At 33.8% G+C, this 19,759-nt stretch overlaps 1 protein-coding gene across 7 annotated transcripts in view; it reads right to left on the bottom strand.

The window, feature by feature from the left end:
- Positions 1-19,759, bottom strand: part of SUCO (SUN domain containing ossification factor) — a 60,283-nt gene that overhangs the window by 32,152 nt on the left and 8,372 nt on the right. For 5 of the 7 annotated variants that reach the window (XR_012492812.2, XM_019722738.3, XM_019719940.3 and 2 more), the window contains exons 2-10: positions 11,911-12,019; positions 10,162-10,272; positions 7,926-8,080; positions 6,382-6,519; positions 6,008-6,158; positions 4,836-4,959; positions 4,016-4,152; positions 2,866-2,933; positions 1,721-1,828 (exon numbers count right to left, since the gene is read on the bottom strand). Coding sequence is in view for 6 of the 7 variants with exons in the window: in XM_019722738.3 (XP_019578297.3) it covers positions 1,721-1,828; positions 2,866-2,933; positions 4,016-4,152; positions 4,836-4,959; positions 6,008-6,158; positions 6,382-6,519; positions 7,926-8,080; positions 10,162-10,272; positions 11,911-12,019 (1,101 nt within the window). In the remaining variant the exon portion in view is untranslated. The remainder of the gene's footprint in view (positions 1-1,720; positions 1,829-2,865; positions 2,934-4,015; positions 4,153-4,835; positions 4,960-6,007; positions 6,159-6,381; positions 6,520-7,925; positions 8,081-10,161; positions 10,273-11,910; positions 12,020-19,759) is intronic. The other 2 variants (XM_019720543.3, XM_019723671.3) reach the window with 1 other exon arrangement.

Here is a 19,759-nt window from a genome sequence, read left to right as displayed (position 1 = left end):
GCCTACAGATACTTTGGAAGAAGGAGGTACTACACCTTCCTGTGATGACTTAAAGTACAAATAAAAGTGCTGGTGGACAGGGAAACTGAAAAACCCTTTAAAATCATATTTGAATTTCACAATCTTACACAGCTGTACCCCTTTAAAGGGAAATCTCATATAAAAACCTAAGCTTATTTTTACCATAGAATTTATAGAATTCCTCAAAGTAATGAGAGCTCTCTTACCACATGAAAAAAACATGCACATACTTTGTCAGAGCCGATATGGCCATTTGACATATAAGGAAATCACAGCTGAGAGAAAAGGAAGTGATCTGAGCAAAGCCAGTGAAAGAAAAATGGATGGAGTTCTCAAACGGTCTTGAGACTTTATTCCAAAAACTGTGTGCATGCAATGCTAAGTGTACGGTGGGGGAAGAAACACCAGGGAAAACCCTTCATAACCAATGATAGAAGAATGGTTAAATAAGTAACCGCATCCTACATAGCATATCGTTGGCAATCAAAAAGTATTTACAGAATGAATAAGCTCCTCCATTGGGGAGAAAAATATTAGTACTCATTTAAAAGCCTGTGTTTAAAAGACACACGAGTATCTCACCATGTAAGCAGTAAAAAGTGATTTTTTTTTTTTTTTTTAGGATTACTAAATACATAGAAAAGACTGGTAGGAACAGACTAAAATGCTAATAATAGTTATCTTTGGTTGACAGGATTGTGGTTCTTTATCACATTCCTTACAATTATGTTTAGTATTATAATCACACATGCCCACAAGGTTTCAAAACATACTTTAACAAAAATACACCTCATGATATAAAATCAAGTATTCACGTAGGCATGTATGTTTTTTAAATAACTTTTAAAAGAAATGTTTGGAAGCATGGTGCATGAGAATTAAAAGTAAGGACTTCAAAGTCACACAGATCTACGTTTGAATCTTGTTTCTCCAACGCTCAAGTCACGTGACCTGGGTGAGCTACTTAACCTCTCGCTGTCTGTTTGCTCATCTTACAAGGGAGTAGCATATGGCTGTTATAAGCACTGCATGAATTAACAAAAGTAACCTGATTAATAAGTGGCAACACTATAGTGGTATTACTACTGTTCTTACCAACTGATGCATTAACATAAAAATTGAAATGATTAAAATTTTAAAAAGTGACCCATTTAAAAATTTTTAGGGGCCAGCCCGGTGGCTCAGGTGGTTAGAGCTCCATGCTCCTATCTCCAAAGGCTGCCGATTCGATTCCCACATGGGCCAGTGGGCTCACAACCACAAGGTTGCCAGTTCAATTCCTCAAGTCCCGCAAGGTATAGTGGGCAGCGCCCCCTGCAACTAAGGTTGAACACAGCACCTTGAGCTGAGCTGCCACTGAGCTCCCAGATGGCTCACTTGGTTGGAGCGCATCCTCTCAACCACAAGGTTGCCGGTTCAACTCCCACAGGGGATGGTGAGCTGCGCCCCCTGCAACTAGCAATGGCAACTGGACCTGGAGCTGAGCTGCGCCCTCCACAACTAAGACTGAAAGGACAACAACTTGAAGCTGAATGACACCCTTCATAACTAAGACTGAAAGGACAACAACTTGACTTGGAAAAAAGTCCTGGAAGTACACACTGTTCCCCAATAAAGTCCTGTACCCCTTCCCCAATAAAAAAAAAAATTATTCTGGAGATCCACCATGAATTCTATAGAAACCAGCTTTAGAATTTACCTGTCACTGATAGAAACCAGAAAATCTTTAGGAGTAGAAGAAAATAATTCATAATTTGCAATATCAAACTGCTTTACTTGAATTGGTTCACAAAGTTCAATGACAAACCTTCAAAAAGAACACAAGACAATTATTTAGATAAACCAACCAAAATAACAGTTCATATCAAACATTACATTAACAGTCAGCATACACTAGACATCCATTAGGTGACTCATTGAAAAAAAGGAAGGGGGAGGATTTGCAGCCTTAGTTATCCGTAAGGGAAGAGCTGTAATTCCCAAGTGTATCTGTCACCCCCTCTTGCAGTTACATATCATCTCTGTTCCTATAATATAAGGTGTGATCAAAAAACATGGGGAATGTTTAAATTTTAAAAAATGTATTACAGTTAAAGACTCATTGCCATTAATCCCCCTTAAAATACTCCCCCTCACTTCAAACACCCTTATCCCATCGCTCTTGCCACTTTCTGAAGCAGTTCTGGAGTCCTCTTTCGTGTTAGTTGCACTGTCGTGGCTGCCTCGATGTCCTGAATCAATTCAAACGTTTACCTTTCATGGTCATTTTGACTTCGGAGAAGAGCCAAAAATTGCACAGGGCCAGATCGGTCAATAAGGTAGATGAGGACTCACCGTAATGTTTTTATTTGACAGAAATTGCTGTACCAGAAGCGATGTGGGACACGGAGCACTGTCATGATGGAAGATGAAGTAAAGACACTCACGAAAGAGGACGTCCAGAACTGCTTCAGAAAGTGGCAAGAACGATGTGTTCAAAGCGAGGAGGAGTATTTTGAAGATTAATGGCAATGTGTCTTTTACTATAATAAATTTTTTTTATTTAAACATTCACCGTTATCTTTTGATCACACCTCATATACCCTCTCAACAGTACTTTTTTATACTATGTCATAATTGTTTGACTAGATCCATCATTGTTTGGGTTTTTTGACCTCCTTAAAAGGAAAAACATTGTGCTTCAATTTTGTATCCCAGGACCTAAGCTAAGTACAGTATCAGCACCAATTAATCATAAATGCTTATTAAGTGACTACATGAATATATCAACCTAACCCTAACATAAATGTTTAATATACTACGTACATATATAGAATGTGCTTTATTAAATTTTATATTACTTACCAAATTTTAGTGCTGCAAGGATTCAACATATAAAGATCCATATTTTCTATAAGAATAGCAGATGTGCTCTATTTTAAAAGGAGAAAGAGAATAAATTACTTAAGTAAAAATATTTACTTCAAACCTAAGTTTTCTAGGATTTCTGTAGTTTTAGATCTTAAAAATACACCTAAGACTGAAACACTCATTTGGGAAAAAATGCTCATTTGGTTCAAATTTATCAGTTATGGCTATAGCACTATTGACCTTGCAACAAAACATTTGAAATTAAACGTCTGTTACTATAAAGGAAAAATAATTTTCTAGTAGCTATTTGCTTTTTAAAATTTCACACAGGTCTTAAAAGTTAAAAACAGAGTACGTGCCCTGAAGTAGGTAAATGGATAAATTGTGACATATTCATACATTCAAACAATGGAATATTATTCAGCACTAAAAAGAAATGAGCTAACAAGCCATGAAAAGACATGGATAAAACTTAAATGCATATTACTAAGTAAAAGAAGCCAATCTGAAAGGCTACCTAGCGTAGGATCCCAACTATATGACTGACATTCAGAAGAAAAACTATTTAGGTAGTAAAAAGATCAGTGGTTCCTAGAGCATGCGGGGAAGGAGGGATGAGCAGGCAGAGCAGAGAGGATTTTTAGGGCAGTGAAAATACCCTGTATGATACCATAATGATGGATACATGTTTTTATACATTTGTCCAAATCCACAGAAAATATGATTAAACTCTAATGTACACTATGCATTTTGTGTGATAATGTGTCGATGGAAGTTTGTCAACTGTAACAAATGTATCGCTCTAGCTGGGGACATACTGATAATGGAGGAGGCTGTGCACGTGTAGGGGCAGAGGGTACATGGGAAATCTCTGTACCTTTTCAATTTGCTATGAACCCTGAAACTGCTCTAAAAAAATAAAGTCTTCAAAAGAAAAAAAAAGAGGTGGGGGTACAATGTATCAATCAATATAACTAAGAATTTATACAAGAAAACGTCTTCAAAAGCATAATCCTACATTTATTAGTGAATTAGGAAAAAAGCACATGTGAAAATATAGCCCCCAGAAAATCACTGCCCATGTTTAATAAAGCCACTAATTTCCTAATTTCCTATATTTTCTATATATTTTATACTTAAGTACCTTGGCTTCTGGATTAGCTGCCAAAATTTTGGCACCACATTCTACTGAGGCATAATTATTTCGATTTTTCTGGACCTTTTTCGTGGCATGTAGACCTCCATTAGAAGATGTATGCATTGACTGACCTGCAGACAAACCTTATTATAAACACATATATGATGATTATGATAGAAAATGTGCCAGCAACACAATGATCTCAAAAGCAATAGGCTGCTCTCTAGAGAACAGGTTTTAATGCTTAAGAAAATATTTTAAAAACCCATTAAGAAAGTCAAAATGTTTCACCTCCATTGCTTTAAAATATCCTCAATAAACAAATTAGCTACAAAAACCCACATTACTTGATTTATGTCTTAAGTAATATAACTCACAAAATGAAGCTTATCCATGAGAATCAAAGCTTTTTAAAATGTAAAATACATATTTTATTCTATTAAGGATGAATTCTATCCTGCTATCTTAACTCAGAACTGTTCTACAAAAGCAAAGAGTTAATACTTTAGTCCAACTGTATTTACAGTTTAAAACTTTATGACTCAGAACTTTCCAAGCCCCAATTTTCTGCTTATAAATTAGATGAAAATCACTGCTCTGCCTTCTTTATTTTATTTTATCCTCATTTAATAATTTACAAGAGTGAATTTTAAGATTGAAACTGTATATAATTACATACAGGTAAACTACATATGGGTAATTAACAACATCCTGGTTAAGTTTTACCTTTAAAAAGTTTTCAGTTTTATTTTATTTTACTAATTAAAATAAGAAAAACATATTTAAACCAGTCCCTTTACAAAAAAGAATCTCGGTGCTTTCTTACTTTTTTCTTTTTCTACTTCCATAACTTTTTTCTTCCATTCATCGAATGTTGGTATATCTTCTGGATCTTTGGGACTTGTTACAGATGTAGGGTCAATTTCTTCTGATTTTTTATAATCAGAACTCTGAAAGAAATAAACAGATTTCAACTTTCAAAGACTATAGCAATATTCTTTGGAACTTAAATTGTTCCAAAGAAGACATTTTTGTAATGGTTTGTCTAATTTTATTTATGGCTGTGGTATTTGACAACCGAACTATAACATATGATTGACTTGGTTTCACTGGGAAAATTCGTTCCTTCAAGATATTGGACTACGAAATGTTTAACTCCCATGTTTATAAGAAGCATCACAGATACAGTAGAAACCTCCAGAACGAAGTTTAGTTAGTTGTGAGTACAGACTCACTGAAAATATGTGAAAGAGAAGGTGGGGAACAGAATACTCAAAAAGAAACAAATGTGTACGTAGTACTCAGTACTTTGAACTACTCTTTCATTCCATGTTTTGATTCTATTAAGTTCATGGAATGGCGTTCATCTTTTACATCCTTATTTCTTATCTGAAGGGAGCCTAGACTTCTGTCAACAGTTCCTTCAGGAAATTCTGTACTGGCTTCTATTTGAAGTCAAAGTAGAACTCAGAAGAAAAAAGGAAAATAAAACTGCTGTACCAGCATAAGCCCTGTCTTTATTGTAAGAATTATGCTCTTCAATATAAGCTGGTCTAGTTGTATTTTGACATAAATAACGAACGGTAAAATGTCCCTTTGAAATAATTCTGGTTGAAGTGCCTAACTTTAATCTTGTATTATTGAGTTGAACTTGTAATACTTACATTCAATCCTCATAGTTTCCTCAATATAGTTAAGAACCTGCTTAAATAAGGACTTTATGTACATGATATCAAAGAGGTGACGGTGGCAGAAAGCCATTTAATTGTATAATAACCAAGGAGAGTTCACACTAAGAACAATTTTACATATAAGCAGTATATACTGGCCACAATACCAGGACATCACCACTTGCTCTCAGGGAGCACAGCTCACTTCAGTTCCACGTTCATCATTAACTACTTAACCCTTGACTTTATTGCAAATACGGTTAGCAAATTACAACATTAGCTAACAAGAAAAATGCATTGTATAATGGAGTGCAAGTTATATACCTACCTCATTTTTTAAATTATCTGAAGCATTCAATGCAGACTTTGGATCATCGCCACCTTGATCACTTGCTGAAACTTTTGATTCAAATTCTGATTTTGTTATCTTTCCTTTGCCATGTGAAGATGACACATTTTCTATATGCTGGCCAACAAGACTATTTGAAACCAAAAAACATATTTAAACAAATTTTAGCTGAAAAACAAATTTATACAATCTAAACGTATAATTATCGTGTACAAAGTAAAGCAAGAAAGGAGCACAAAGGGATCAGCTTTCTCTCAGTGATAAAGTGGAATCCAGCATACACCTAAGTCCACTCAAGTGTGATATTGCTGCTACTCCAGAAGCACACAGGGTTATCAGCTGCCCACACCCACCTTTCATGTGGACGGACAAAGGAAGGCTGGTCAACTACAGCATGTGTGTCAGGAGCCTCGCCAACGTCACAATCAGTTTCGGGCTGCTCAGTCTCACGTGGCTTGGCTATAGAAATAGTACCAGAATTTTCTATTTCACTAAGAATAGAAAAAAAACAAAAAACAAAAAAAGCTGGTAATTTAATTGACATACTGTAGCATAAGCTAAACATGGTATTAGTGATTTCCAAAACATAATCTTAGCCAGAGAAGAATGCTTTACAGTTCTGCAGACTGTTTTCAAGAATTCACTTATTTTAAATCATGTCAAGTTAACTGCCGACACTTAATCTGTGAGTGCCCTTGGACTCTAAACAGCTAATTACCAAATTTTAAAACAAAATATTTTAGGTTGATATTTGGTCTTACAAAAAATAAGATTTTTAAATTATTAGGTTGGTGCAAAAGCAACTGCAGTTCTTGCAGTTATTTTTAATCTTTTAGACTACAGTTACTTTTGCACCAACCTAATATTTATGCTAAACACATCTCTAATGTTTCACTTCTACTATGTTAGAGTTGTTGTCTATAGTATCAAAAAATAATCTATTATTACACTACAGTTAAGGCGCTTTTACAATTTCATTTTTTAAATATACACCCTAATATTTTTCCCTACATCACTTCCATTTCATGAAAGAATCATGTTCAATGTAATGGGAAAATAAGGTACTGTCCAGATGTATAGTATTTAGCCTTAAATTCTTTCTAGAATGAGTATTTAATATCTACAACTTTTAAATACTAAGCAGTCGTGTGTTCCTCTGTCCCTCATGAGGACAAACTCCTTCATGATAACTAGAACATCTTGTGTACAGCCCTTACATTCTTGAGGAGAAGAAGTATTTAAAAAGTGCCTGTGGTTAAAAAAAAAACCAAAAAAAACAAAAACCAGTAGTGATGATAATAATGACATTAACTAACATCTATTCTTACTGTATGCCAGATACTTTCCTCTGTGCTTTATATATACATTAACTCAACTGATAAAGGAGATGCTTAAAATATTATTAAGAGAAGGAAAATTTTATTTTGTTCTTCGTAGTGTTGCTAGGAGCCAGGAGACAAAATAGGTTTCCTAAATGAAGGAAACTTTGAGCCTAAATATTCAGAGTATTTATTATCAAGTTTGAAAAACATAGCTATTCACACAGACATAATTATGAATGCAATGCTGCAATGATAATGAAAATAAAATACATGACATTTGAATTTTTTATAATTATAGGAAAGATTATTCAAACAGATATTATGTCTCTGAAACCCCTAAAACCTCACTGCTGGGAACTAACTAATCAGCTTCAATGAGTAAGGCAGCCAAATACTCATATTGTAAGATCATTAATTAGATTAAAAAATAATTAAAAACACAAAACACACGCCTTATAACGTAGGTCGACTACATAGCCTAAACTTCAAATTTGAGTATCAAGATGCCCTTTCCAAAAAAAGTATTTTTTCTACCATTATCTAATGAGATTTTTTTTTTCTTTGTAATGACTTACTCAAGCTTTGAGATAGGAATGATCTCTGAGGTAGATGAGCTGGAAATATTTTCTATGTTTTCACTGCCCACAACTACACCGGAAGAATCTTCACGTAGATCAACTGTAGAGAGTGTCTCAATCACCGGTGGACTTAACTTTTTTGACTCCATATTCTGTTTTAGAAAAAGTTATATTAAATGTTGAGATTAATAAATTATCTCTTTAGCTGAACAGGACTATATAAAAAGTTACGTCTCTATAAAGTGACAATATAAAGAATGTTTGCTGAAAAAGAACTTTTATAAAACCCCATTCTTCCAACATTACCACCCTAAGGAATATATTTCATACTAAAATACAGGCTCTACACATTTTTCATGGCATTTCATAAACTAGGGCAAAGGAGTTTGTCATTCTTCTTTCTTATTTTGTACCAGGACCTACAAATATTTCCCTTACTGTGATCAGTGTAGCAGCAACAGAGAAATCCTATGTAATATACAAAATAGTACACCTAGTTCTTGCCCCTGAGTGGTATTACTAAACAACACATACAAGTAACATGCAAAGCAATGCATGAACCTTGCTGCTCCTTCAGTCCTGGATGCTCCGGGCCATTCGCCCCCCCCCCACCCAAAACAATCTGAAATCTACCTAATAGCTACTCATATTTGAAAACCCTATCAGTGCATCCTCCCCCACAACCAGCCCTAAACAGAATTAGCTGTCCCTTCCTCAAGGCCTCCACTGTTTCCTGTATAGACTTTTATCACAGCAGCAACTGCCCTTATTTACGTCTCCTCCTCCCCTTCAACTCTATATAAGCGTTTTGAATAAGGACTCTATTGCTTTGGTCTTCATATTCCAGTGTCTAGCACAGTACCTGGCACACAATGGACACCTGAGGCCCACTAAATGAATATCACGTGCAAGGTACTCACACTCAGTTCAGGGAAAAGAAAGACTACGGACTATTACGGACTAGAAGAACTAGGCTTCTGATGGAGGTATGGGAGCAGAAAGAAAACACAAGACATGGAGTCAGAAGAATACAAAACGTGATCATTTGGGGAATTATTTACACTGGAATGAAAAATTCACAAAGGAACACAAATAGTTTGCATTATATGGTAGAGGCATTGAGAAAAAGGGCTATTACATTGTTAGCAAATATTGTATTATCATTTTAACATGTATTCGATGCAAAACAAATTTACTTTTTTTTTCTTTTACAAAATCTCCAAAATCTGATATATATTTTATAATTATAGCAAATCTCATTTTGGACTAGCCACATTTCCAGTGCTCAAAAGCCACATGTAGCTAGTGGCCACTATATTGAACAGCCTGGGTCTACAAGATGCCATAAGCACTTCAAAGTATTTGAGCAAGAGTATATATACCATGATGAAAAATTCTAGAAAATGAACAATGGTAGGACTGCTCAGGATAGTCATATAATTAGAAGGGTTACAGAGATCACTTTTCTCTTAGGCACAGGAGTTTGACAAATGCCCTCCATATCCAACAAAATGAAACTCACTGTATTGCCTTAGATAACCCAATTAAGTATAAACTAGCTCTGGCAACTGAAAAAAGAGAACTGTCCTTCATTTTGAGCTGAAATTTGACTGTTAATATTTGTGTTAGGTTTTCCCTAATCCTTCTTCCAGCTCAAATCTCACCAGTTCCTTCAGCCATTTCTGATATTAAATGGTTTCCAGATGCCTCAGCATTCTGGTCAGCTTACATTCTATCTAGTTTTTAATGTCTTTCATAAAACCTGGTGTACAAAACGGAAAATAATATTCAGGATGTAATATGAGAGAAAAAGGGAAAAACATATTTGAACCTATTATTTATTCATTGGTATTCCACAAAGTGATAAAACTTTGGTATCAAAATACTTTATGTACTCATACTACAAACAAATACTTTCTTTTGTTGTTAGAAAAAAAATGTCCTCTGAAGAGACAAGATGCCTTACAGTAAGCCAAAATAAAACCTAAGAAGAAACGAGGACTTACACGCTAACTTTTACTACAAAGAAAATGGTCTCATTTATTATTAAATCAGTAATTCTGCATTTTCTCAAAAGCGGTACTTAGCAGGTGAATAGTATTGAGGCCAGTTGCATGGTACTTTAAAATAAAAAAAGGTAACGCTACCCAAGATGATGATCAAACAGAGGTTTTCTATCTTATAAAGTAGTATGAAAAGGCTTATCATTAAACATCAAAACACAATCGCTTACTTGTACATCCTCAATGCCTTCATCTTTTAATTTATGTTCTTCTGGAGGAATAGGTAAGTCTGAACGCACTTTTCCCGATAATTCAGTACTGACAGGTTCCTCTCTTTCACCCTATATTGCAACAAAGAAAAAGGTTGATAAAAAACTGTTTCACAGAACAGTCCTGAAGCAATATTAAACACCATCTCTTACTTAACAAAAACACTGTCTTGTATGCATTTGACTCTTAATTACTTTTATTGGTTTACGTGTTTATTATCCATCTTCTTGCATTCCCTTCTTTGTGCATTCCTACACTAGAAGTGCACACTAAATGAGTTCTAGAACCTCATCTGATTTGTTCAGAAGCACTAGTCCTACGAGCCAGCATTACGTGTCAGGCACACAGTAAGACTTCAGTAAAGATCGGATAACTGAATGTACTTATGACTGTGTCATCTCTCTTCTGACACTTTCTTCTAAGTTAGGACTTCAGATACCTGTATGCCTTTAAATGCATTTTCCAGAATATAAGTTTCATAAAAGGGAAAGTTCACATTCACCTTTATTTAACTAAGCCTGTATAGCACATAATAGGCACCTAAATGTTTATTGAAAAACGTTTTTCCCCTTAATGCTTTGCTTAAATTCGTTTACTTATAACATTTAGTCTTCAAATTTCTCATTGAAGAAGAAATCAGATCTGAGTCTTATAGATTACGGTTGAAAGCATAAAATTATACTCTTTTTGGAGAGATATTCAGAACAGTCTTCAAAATTTTAAATGCTTCATCCCAGAAATATATTCTATACAACTCAAAAATTTACATAATCCACTATAAATATGCCAAAAATCCCCCCAGCAGTAAGTATGTGTTTACACAAACACCCACACAAATGTACACACAAACACACATTCACACACACAGCTGAGACACAATGCAAAAAGACAATAATGTTTAATGAATTATGATATATCTACGTAATGAAATAAAAACGTAGCCATTCAGAAGAATAAAACAATAGGAAAAGGTGTCCATGAGATATTATTGGGGAAAAGAGGAAGTCAATTTGTATATTATTAATAATATGATATTTTAATGAAAATAAATATATTAATTTGCTTGTTATATAATGGTATATCCAGAGCTAAGAGAATGGTCTCTACATTTTCCAAGAAATTGTAATATAAATGTTTTATACTCAGTATAAATTCCTTCTGTATTTTAAAATAAATACACTGACTTTTAGGGGGGAAAGCCAAACCTAGTCAATACTCATCTTTTATCATTTACAATGATAAAATAATAAATCATTTAGAGACCATTAGGTTTCTTGAACTCTGTCTATTCATCCCTCCCAGTTATATAAAACTACACAGCCACTGATTGCTGACTCTCCCTATAATCCTTATTTCTAATCGTTTTTAATTTATAAGACTGGAGTTTCTTTAGAAACCCTTTAACTATTTAGTGCATTAAAAAGCAAGCCACTAGTTTTCAGTTCTCTGAATAAGTGCTGTTTTTCTCCCTACTGTAGGATTAAGGATGTGGTAACATTCCAAATATAAGCAATAAGAATATATAAATACCTCAGAGGTGGTTTAATTTCACAATTACCTGATTAATTCCCCAGATTATAGCAAGGAAATTGACAAATCTGTACCAAATGTTGTCAAAGTATTTTTGAAATTAACTTTTGTTCCGAATGTTTTGAGACAGTCTTAGAAAGTTGACACACAAATTACATTGTCAACTTTAATTAAGGTACCTTTTTCTGGAATTGCACATCTTCATTTTCTAGCGCGCAACTGTCTTCTTGAGAGTAATATGATGAAACTGAAGAACTCTCTTTACAACACACACGCCAACTGGGGAGCCTGTAAAACATCCGCCACCACCACCAAAAAAAAAAAAAAAAAAAAAAGAAGAAGAAGAAGGAAAAGTTGTTAAGCTATGGGCTAGAATTTGAGGCAATAAACACACAGATGGTTCCTATCTAACACCCTTAAGAATTTAATGATGACAAATGTATATAAGGGTTTTTATTTAATGCCCTAAGAAAAACAGACTGTTACCAGCATTCCAAGTGAGGCACTATGAATTTCATGAAAGTAATACAGGAAAGACTGCACAAGAGGAGTCTGTGCTCATTTATCACAGAAGGCACAGAGAAGGTTGTTAAAGAGCTAACAACCTCCTCAGAAAGCACCGGATGCCAATGATATTCTAAATTCTACCAAACTGTTAAGAACAAGTAACTCAAAACTACCTAAACTATTTCAAAGTATAGAAGTAAGCGTCTAGTTATTTTTATATGGGGAACATAACAGTGACATCAACAGTAACATAAATAGCACACACACGTGAATACCACAGGTTAATAATACTTGTGAAATCAAACACAAAACTTCTAAAGAAGACAATAAAAAAGGCTATAGGAACACAGCAAAGAAATAACGTACTACTGTTATGATCAAGTAGAGGTCAGCTCTGATGTTCAAAAGTGGTTTAATATAACAAAACCTATTCATTTCGTTTGCTAAGTAAAACCATCTTATGATTAACTCCATAAGCGCTGAAAGACATCGGATAAACTTACACATCCACCAAGGCAATAAAATAAGTAGATACATAACATGGGAAAATTATAAGCATAATACACATGCCTAAAAGCCAATACTTAATGAAGAAAACTAAAAATACCCCTATTTGTAAGATCTCAAACAAGACAACAATATCCATTATCACTAGTATTACACAATAAAAGAAGACAAAGGAGGTGTAAAAATGGAAAAGGAGACAGTAAAGTATCATTAATTGTAGATAACGACTTTACATAGGTGGAAAACTCAAAAAGAAATCACCTACTAAAGGAAGTCTTGGGTACAAAAATTATATTCCTAGGTATAAAATTAAGAAAAAAATCAACAGACTCTCTACTCAAACCATCACCACCAGTTATAAGATGTAACAGAAGAAAAGTCTGCATTTACAATAGAAACAACAAAATACTAAACATAAACTTAGCAAGTACTATTAAGTAGAACTGTTTGAAACTGCAAATATTAGGCAATTCTTTAACTTGAAAAATAACTCAATTTTACACAATTCAAGCTAATTTATATGGAAGACTGGAAAACCACATTCCGAAGAGGTGAAAAAGGAGACTGTGTTTTAAATAGATAGGCTGACTCTAAAAGTTCATGTAAACAGTAAGAACAGTCAAGAAGCTTTTAATGTGAGGCAACCAGATGTCAATGAAACCACAATAATTACAACACCATGGTACTGAGATGGGAGAGGGAAAGGGTATCCTCAGGGTGACTGGACAGAGAAATCCCAGGATGACAGCTGTACACAAAGTACAGAAGGCAATCGTCTAAGGTGGAGGTTATCAGCTCTAGGAGAGCCTGCTTTAGGAGGATGAAATTGACAGAGCACCTGATAGGTCTTTAAAAATCTCAAGTACAGATTTCATAACTGGCAGATAGTTTGTAATCAAATAGAAAAATAAGCAACCTTAATAAAATAAGACAAATATTAGTTCTAGGAAAAAGGAAAAGTAGTACAGAAAAGGAAACATAATCATGTTATAATAGTACATGGCTCAGCTGTGAATGGCATTTATAGTCATAATAAAAATAATGAACACTGATCTAACTCAAATTATGACACAACTACTTTATTACCAGCGTGCAGTTAAGAGAATCTGATCATCTGCAATAGAATAATACCTAAAACTGACATTAAAGCAATTCATTTAGAGACAAAGAAATAAATGTAAAATGAATCCCTTGGAAAGGGAAAATGGGGAAAGGGAATGGACTGTGCAAAACCATGTAAACAAAAAACCTTTTAGAGCTATCTGATAAAAACTAAAACTAAAAAAATAAAGAGGGAGAATAGCAAGGTACATAATAATCTGTACATATATTATGCTACTATGTGTGTACATGTGTACTAAAGGTATTTGTGTGCATAAATGTCTCTGAAAGAACTAAAAAGAAAAGCACCACCCTCGCTGCCTCTGGGGAGGAAAACTGGGTGGCTGGGTGACAAAGGCAATAGAAAGATACCTTTCATTCTGTAATATTGTGTCTTTTGAATTTTGAACCGCAAGAATATATTGCATATTCAAAAACTTCATATACATATATCATTACTCATTTAATATTCCTTTATTGACAGACTTTTGTATTGTTTCTCAGCTGTCTGTATGCGTGCATGTGTGTTTCCAGGTGCATTTGCATGTATGTAAATATACATTTGGGACAGCAAAACGTTTCTGATATCCAAAACTGTGGGTATTGGAATTTTGGTGATTACACCTCTCTGGAAAGAGACCATATTCACCAAGTCTCCCTACCAGGAATTCCCGGATCATCTTGTAAAGACTCACACTGGAGTTTCTGTGCAGAGGACCCAGGCTCCAGCTGTGGCCACCACATAATTTATACAAGAACAATAAAGTGAAGTGGGCCTGTTAAAATAAACAAACAAACAAAAAGGGAAGAAAAGCTTGCAGCAACCATCAAGTCAGTTAACAAATTTCAAAAATAAAAATAATTAGATCAAATTTCAGCTGATAAAAAGTTAGAATGACATAAATTAAAAAATGTATCCAAGAGCCGAAATTGTCACATAACTTCCTCAAGGCCTTTAAACATCAACAACTCTGGTCTCCGGAAAATAATCATTAGGGTCTGATGAGAGGTGGAAAGCAAAAAAAAAACAAAAAACAATTTAAGATGGACTAGCATTCCAAGAAAGAACATGTCTAGAGTGAGCATGGCTATCTTTCACTGTTCTTCTTTTATTTAACTGTTTTCTAAAGAAGTGATTCAGAACAAATATTATATAAACAAATGAATTACCACCCCCATAAACTATGTTATGGTGTAAAATTACAATTGCTACTACAATCTACAGGCAACAGATTTCAAGTCATGACCAATGATGTTGAATTTGCTACCCATAATTAATGGAGGAAAAAAGATAAAACTTCATAAAAGGGATATAGTAGTGAAAATCTTCCCATTCCTTCTGGAGTCACAACAATGCAGGTGTCCAGCAATGATCTGCAGTGGTGGATGATACTAAAATATACAGTCAACCATGACAGTTAATTGGCCTAGAGCAATGGTTCAAAGAATAAGGACGAGAATCACACAGTCTGTACGACCTAGGGTAGGTTCATTAAACAAATATTTATTTATCTGTGCCTATTTTCTTCAAAATAATATTACCTATTTCATGGGAATGTTTGAGGATTCAATGAGAAATCTGGACAGCATATAGTAAACACACACTATAAGGCATTAAAATGCTTAGTAAAAAAAAATATTTTAGATTCTAAGAGAAGGAATAAAAATAGGTGCTTTTGTCTGTGAACACGGTCCAGTGAGAATAACAAACTGATGGAGATTGCTTCGAGGTAACTTTTACTTTTGAATTATTCCCTTACTCTTTCATCCTCTACCCACTGCTGATCAGATATAAAACTATTATAAAATGTCCTTGACACTCAAATTTTACCCTATCCTATAATTTCTACAACATTGAACAATTAATTGAAAAGAACGTATTTTAGAGACTTGTATTTGCACATGGTTTCTAGGGCAATTTACTGGATTATGTTGTTAAATGCTGGGTTCTGGCCTTGACATAAACAGAATTATACTAAAGAATTTAAATCAGTGCGTCATTAGTTAGGTTGGTAACCTGCACGTGGAAATATCTCCATACAAATGCCTTCAAAAATGTGTTCTTTTACTGAAGTATTTATAAGTGAAACTATAGAATGTCTTAGTTTAAAAACACTCTGCAAGACATATGCTTAATGTAGGTTAATAAACTACATATGTATTCATCTATTTTAATGAGAAATATTTATTTGCCTATTAATTTCTACAAAACCTCTCTCATATATGGTCCTAATGATTTCTAGATTAAAAACAGACAAACAAAAAACCCTACAGGTACAGAAGGAATGAATGCCTACATCCAAATGATACTGAATAAAATGTATGCCTAGGTTCAAAGGGCATACTTTAGGAACCTGAATCTTTTCTTAAACCCGATTGCTTTCATTTTAAATTATATTTCTATTTTACATTATTTTCTTTTCTTGAAGCAAACTTTTCCACTTGAATGTGTAGTGACTGAAGTTTGTCTTATAGTGGCAACCTAGAATCTAATATTGCCAGGCATCTGAGGTTTTAAAGGGTATAAGACCATGGTGAAGGTTTAAGTGTTAGGGGAGAAGACGTATCAATCAGTTCCTACCAAAGGGAACAATATCAGGAACATTTTTCCAGAGGAAATAGCAACTAAATTACATTGACTGCCAAGAAAGACTTCATTAAGGAGGGAGAAAGCATTCTTTAACCCGAAATAACTGAGGAAACACCATGTTTTAATGATACCAATGGCCTTAGAATGGTAGCATTTTACATCTGTCAAGCAGAAAAATATTGCACTGGCTATCTTTAACCATTGCTTTTTATAATCTTATCAAATAAATCTAACAAAACCCTAATACAATAATAAATCTGGGACACATTAATATATAACAAAGAATACGCAAATATGCAAATGAACCAAGTCTAGTAATTGTGGGGTTGGAGGCAAAACTAAATTGCAGTCTGTCAAACTTTCAAATGAGTTAAAGTTGTTTCCCTCTGAATTATGTAGAAGAAACTACATAAAGCACTCAAGACTACCTAATAGGTACCAGATATTATGTTACATACAGAGCCTTGTTAGAAAATGTTAGGTATAATTTTCAATTTATTAAAAATTTACCTAAAGATATATTGACAAAACATAATAAACAAAGTAGCAATTTTAATTAAATAGACAAAATTGAGTTTAATTGAAAAACATTAATGTCACTAAGAGAGAAATTATTATCTATTGGTAAAAAGATATAATGATTATAAATATATATTCACCTAACAAAATCACTTCAAAATATGTAAAACAACTACTGACAAAGCTAATGGTGAGAAGAAAATAATAAAAAACTATGGCTGCCTATTTTAAATTACCTCTTACAAAACAGATGGATAAAATCTAAGGAAACATGAAATTTATATATAAGAAACAAGCTTGATCAAATATACAGAACTTTGTAACAAATACAAATTAAACATTCTTTTCAAGCACACATGGAATATTTCCGAAATACTGACCACACACTAAATCTTCAAATTCCAAAAACTCAAGATCTAATAAACTACACTCTCTAACCACATTGCAACAAAATTTGAAATAAAAAGATAGCTAACAACATCCTAATCTTGGAAACAAAAATTATGCAGCAGAATAACCCTTTCAGTTAAAGAGGAAACAATAAGACATATTAAGAAATATACCGGAAGACTAGAGGTCAAAATTGGGGGAATAGAGATAAAACACAGCAGAAAAAGTACGCTTTTGAACACAACTAAAGACAAACACTGTAAACATAAGAATTAATCTTTCAACTCAAAAAGATAAAAGACACAGTATAAATCCAAAGAAAAAAGGAAGGATATAGGGCAGAAATCACTGAAAGAGAAAACAAACAAAAGGCAAAGATGAAGGAAACCAAAAGCTGGTTCTTTGGAAAAAATATTAAAAAAAGGCAAACCTCTGGGAAAACCAACTAAGGAGAGCTGGTGATGCAAATTAACAAAATATGATATAAACACATGAAATAACCCCAGATAAAACAGATTTTTAATTACAAAACATTACAAACTATATATTTGTATACGTGTGTGTGTATATATACGTATATATACATATACATATACGTGTATATATCTATACGTATATATACATATACATATACATGCATATATATATATACATATATATATATATATCAATGTACTTTAAAACTTAGGAAAAATGGGTATTTCTAGGAAAGTAACAAAATTGGCACAAAGTATACAAAATTGGAATAAACTAATACTAAAGAAATTTGAGTGGATTCATCAATTCCTCACATAGAGAAGGGGGAAATCCCAACCCAGTTTTTTCTTTTTCACTTTTTATTTGGAAATAATTTCAAACTTTTAGAAGAACTGCCAGTATAGTACATTCACATTTTACCGTATCAACCTATTGTTAGCATGTTACCCATTTGTTCCATCCTTTGCCATATGCTCACTGCACACACACTTGCTCAGCCTCCCTCTCTCCCCTTTGCCATGTAATTTATCTCTGACCATCATAATATGTATTTCCACAGAATAAGGATATTCTCTTACATAACCACACTACAGTTGGTTACCAACTTCAGTAAACGTTACACTGACACAATACTTTATCATTCATATGCAATTCTGTCAATTAACCCAATAATAGCCTTACAGCATCCCCACTCCCCCACCCCAAGTACTGAATTGAGTCTAAGATTTTGCCCAGCATGTTCAGCCACCTTTAACTTGAAATAGTTCTTGGACTTTATCTTATGTGGCACTGACATTTTTGAAGAACACAGTCCTTTTATCTTTATAATAAATAGTGTGATCGTTAGTTGAGATTTATCTGATGTTTCATCATGACCAGATCCAGGTTATGTATTCCTGCCGATGCTGTATCTTTCTCTGGGTCATGCATCCAGAAGGAGCATATAATATCCATTTGTTTCAGCACTTGCAATTCCACTGCTAGGTACTTCTCAAAAAAAAAGAAAACTAAGTCCACAAAAAGCCGTGTACAAAAATATCCCCAGCAGCTATTACTCCTAATAGGCAAAAGCTGGAAGCAGCCCAGATGTCCAACAACAGGAGAATAAACAGACTATAGTATATTCATACAATGTACTTACTACTTTCAACAAAAAGGAACAAATTACTGATGAATGAAACAACATGAATGAATCTTGGAAACATTACCCTGAGTGAAAGAACCCAAGCGCAAGAATAAACACTGCATAATTATTCCATTTATATGAAGTTCCAGAATTAGCAAAACTAATCATGATGTTAGACATCAAATCACTGGTTGTATTTTGGGGGATTTGCTAGAAAGGGACACGAGCGAACATTCTGGGGTGATGGAAACGTTCTATAGGTTGATGGAGTGTGGGTTAATTAGATGTACACATTTGTCAAAACTAATCCAACTATATGTAGTTAACACATGTGTACTTCATTGTATGTAAACTATCTCAATTTAAAAACATTAAGAAACAAAAGTCAATATTTTCCTCCCCAGTAATAATAGAAAATAGACTACTAGCAATAAAAAATTATAAAATAATTTAGAAATTAATCTAAATAATACACAATGATTTATAACTCTAGTAATAATCATAAAATGAAGAGATAAGTAAATGAAGACCTAGTATGTTCACAGGGAATGCTGGTGACAGCAATGTAAAGACAGTAATTCTCTCCAAAGTAATTCATCACTCAAATATAACTCCTATCAAATACCTGAAGGATCCTATTGTTCTAAATATTAATATGATATAGAAAAAAACTGGTCCAAGAATAACTACATTAACCAAAAAAACAAAGGCATGTGGTTCACCTTGCCAGATCATTAAATTTACTGCAAAACCACTCTAGACGATAGGACTAGGAGGCCAAAGACAGGCAACTGGAACAGAATACTCCCGA

The sequence above is a fragment of the Rhinolophus sinicus genome, chromosome 11 (genome assembly GCF_057876585.1).
Source record: "Rhinolophus sinicus isolate RSI-liver-muscle chromosome 11, RSI-T2T, whole genome shotgun sequence".
NCBI lineage: Eukaryota > Metazoa > Chordata > Mammalia > Chiroptera > Rhinolophidae > Rhinolophus > Rhinolophus sinicus.
Note: the sequence above shows the minus strand (reverse complement) of the source record. Positions and strands in the feature narration are given on the sequence as shown.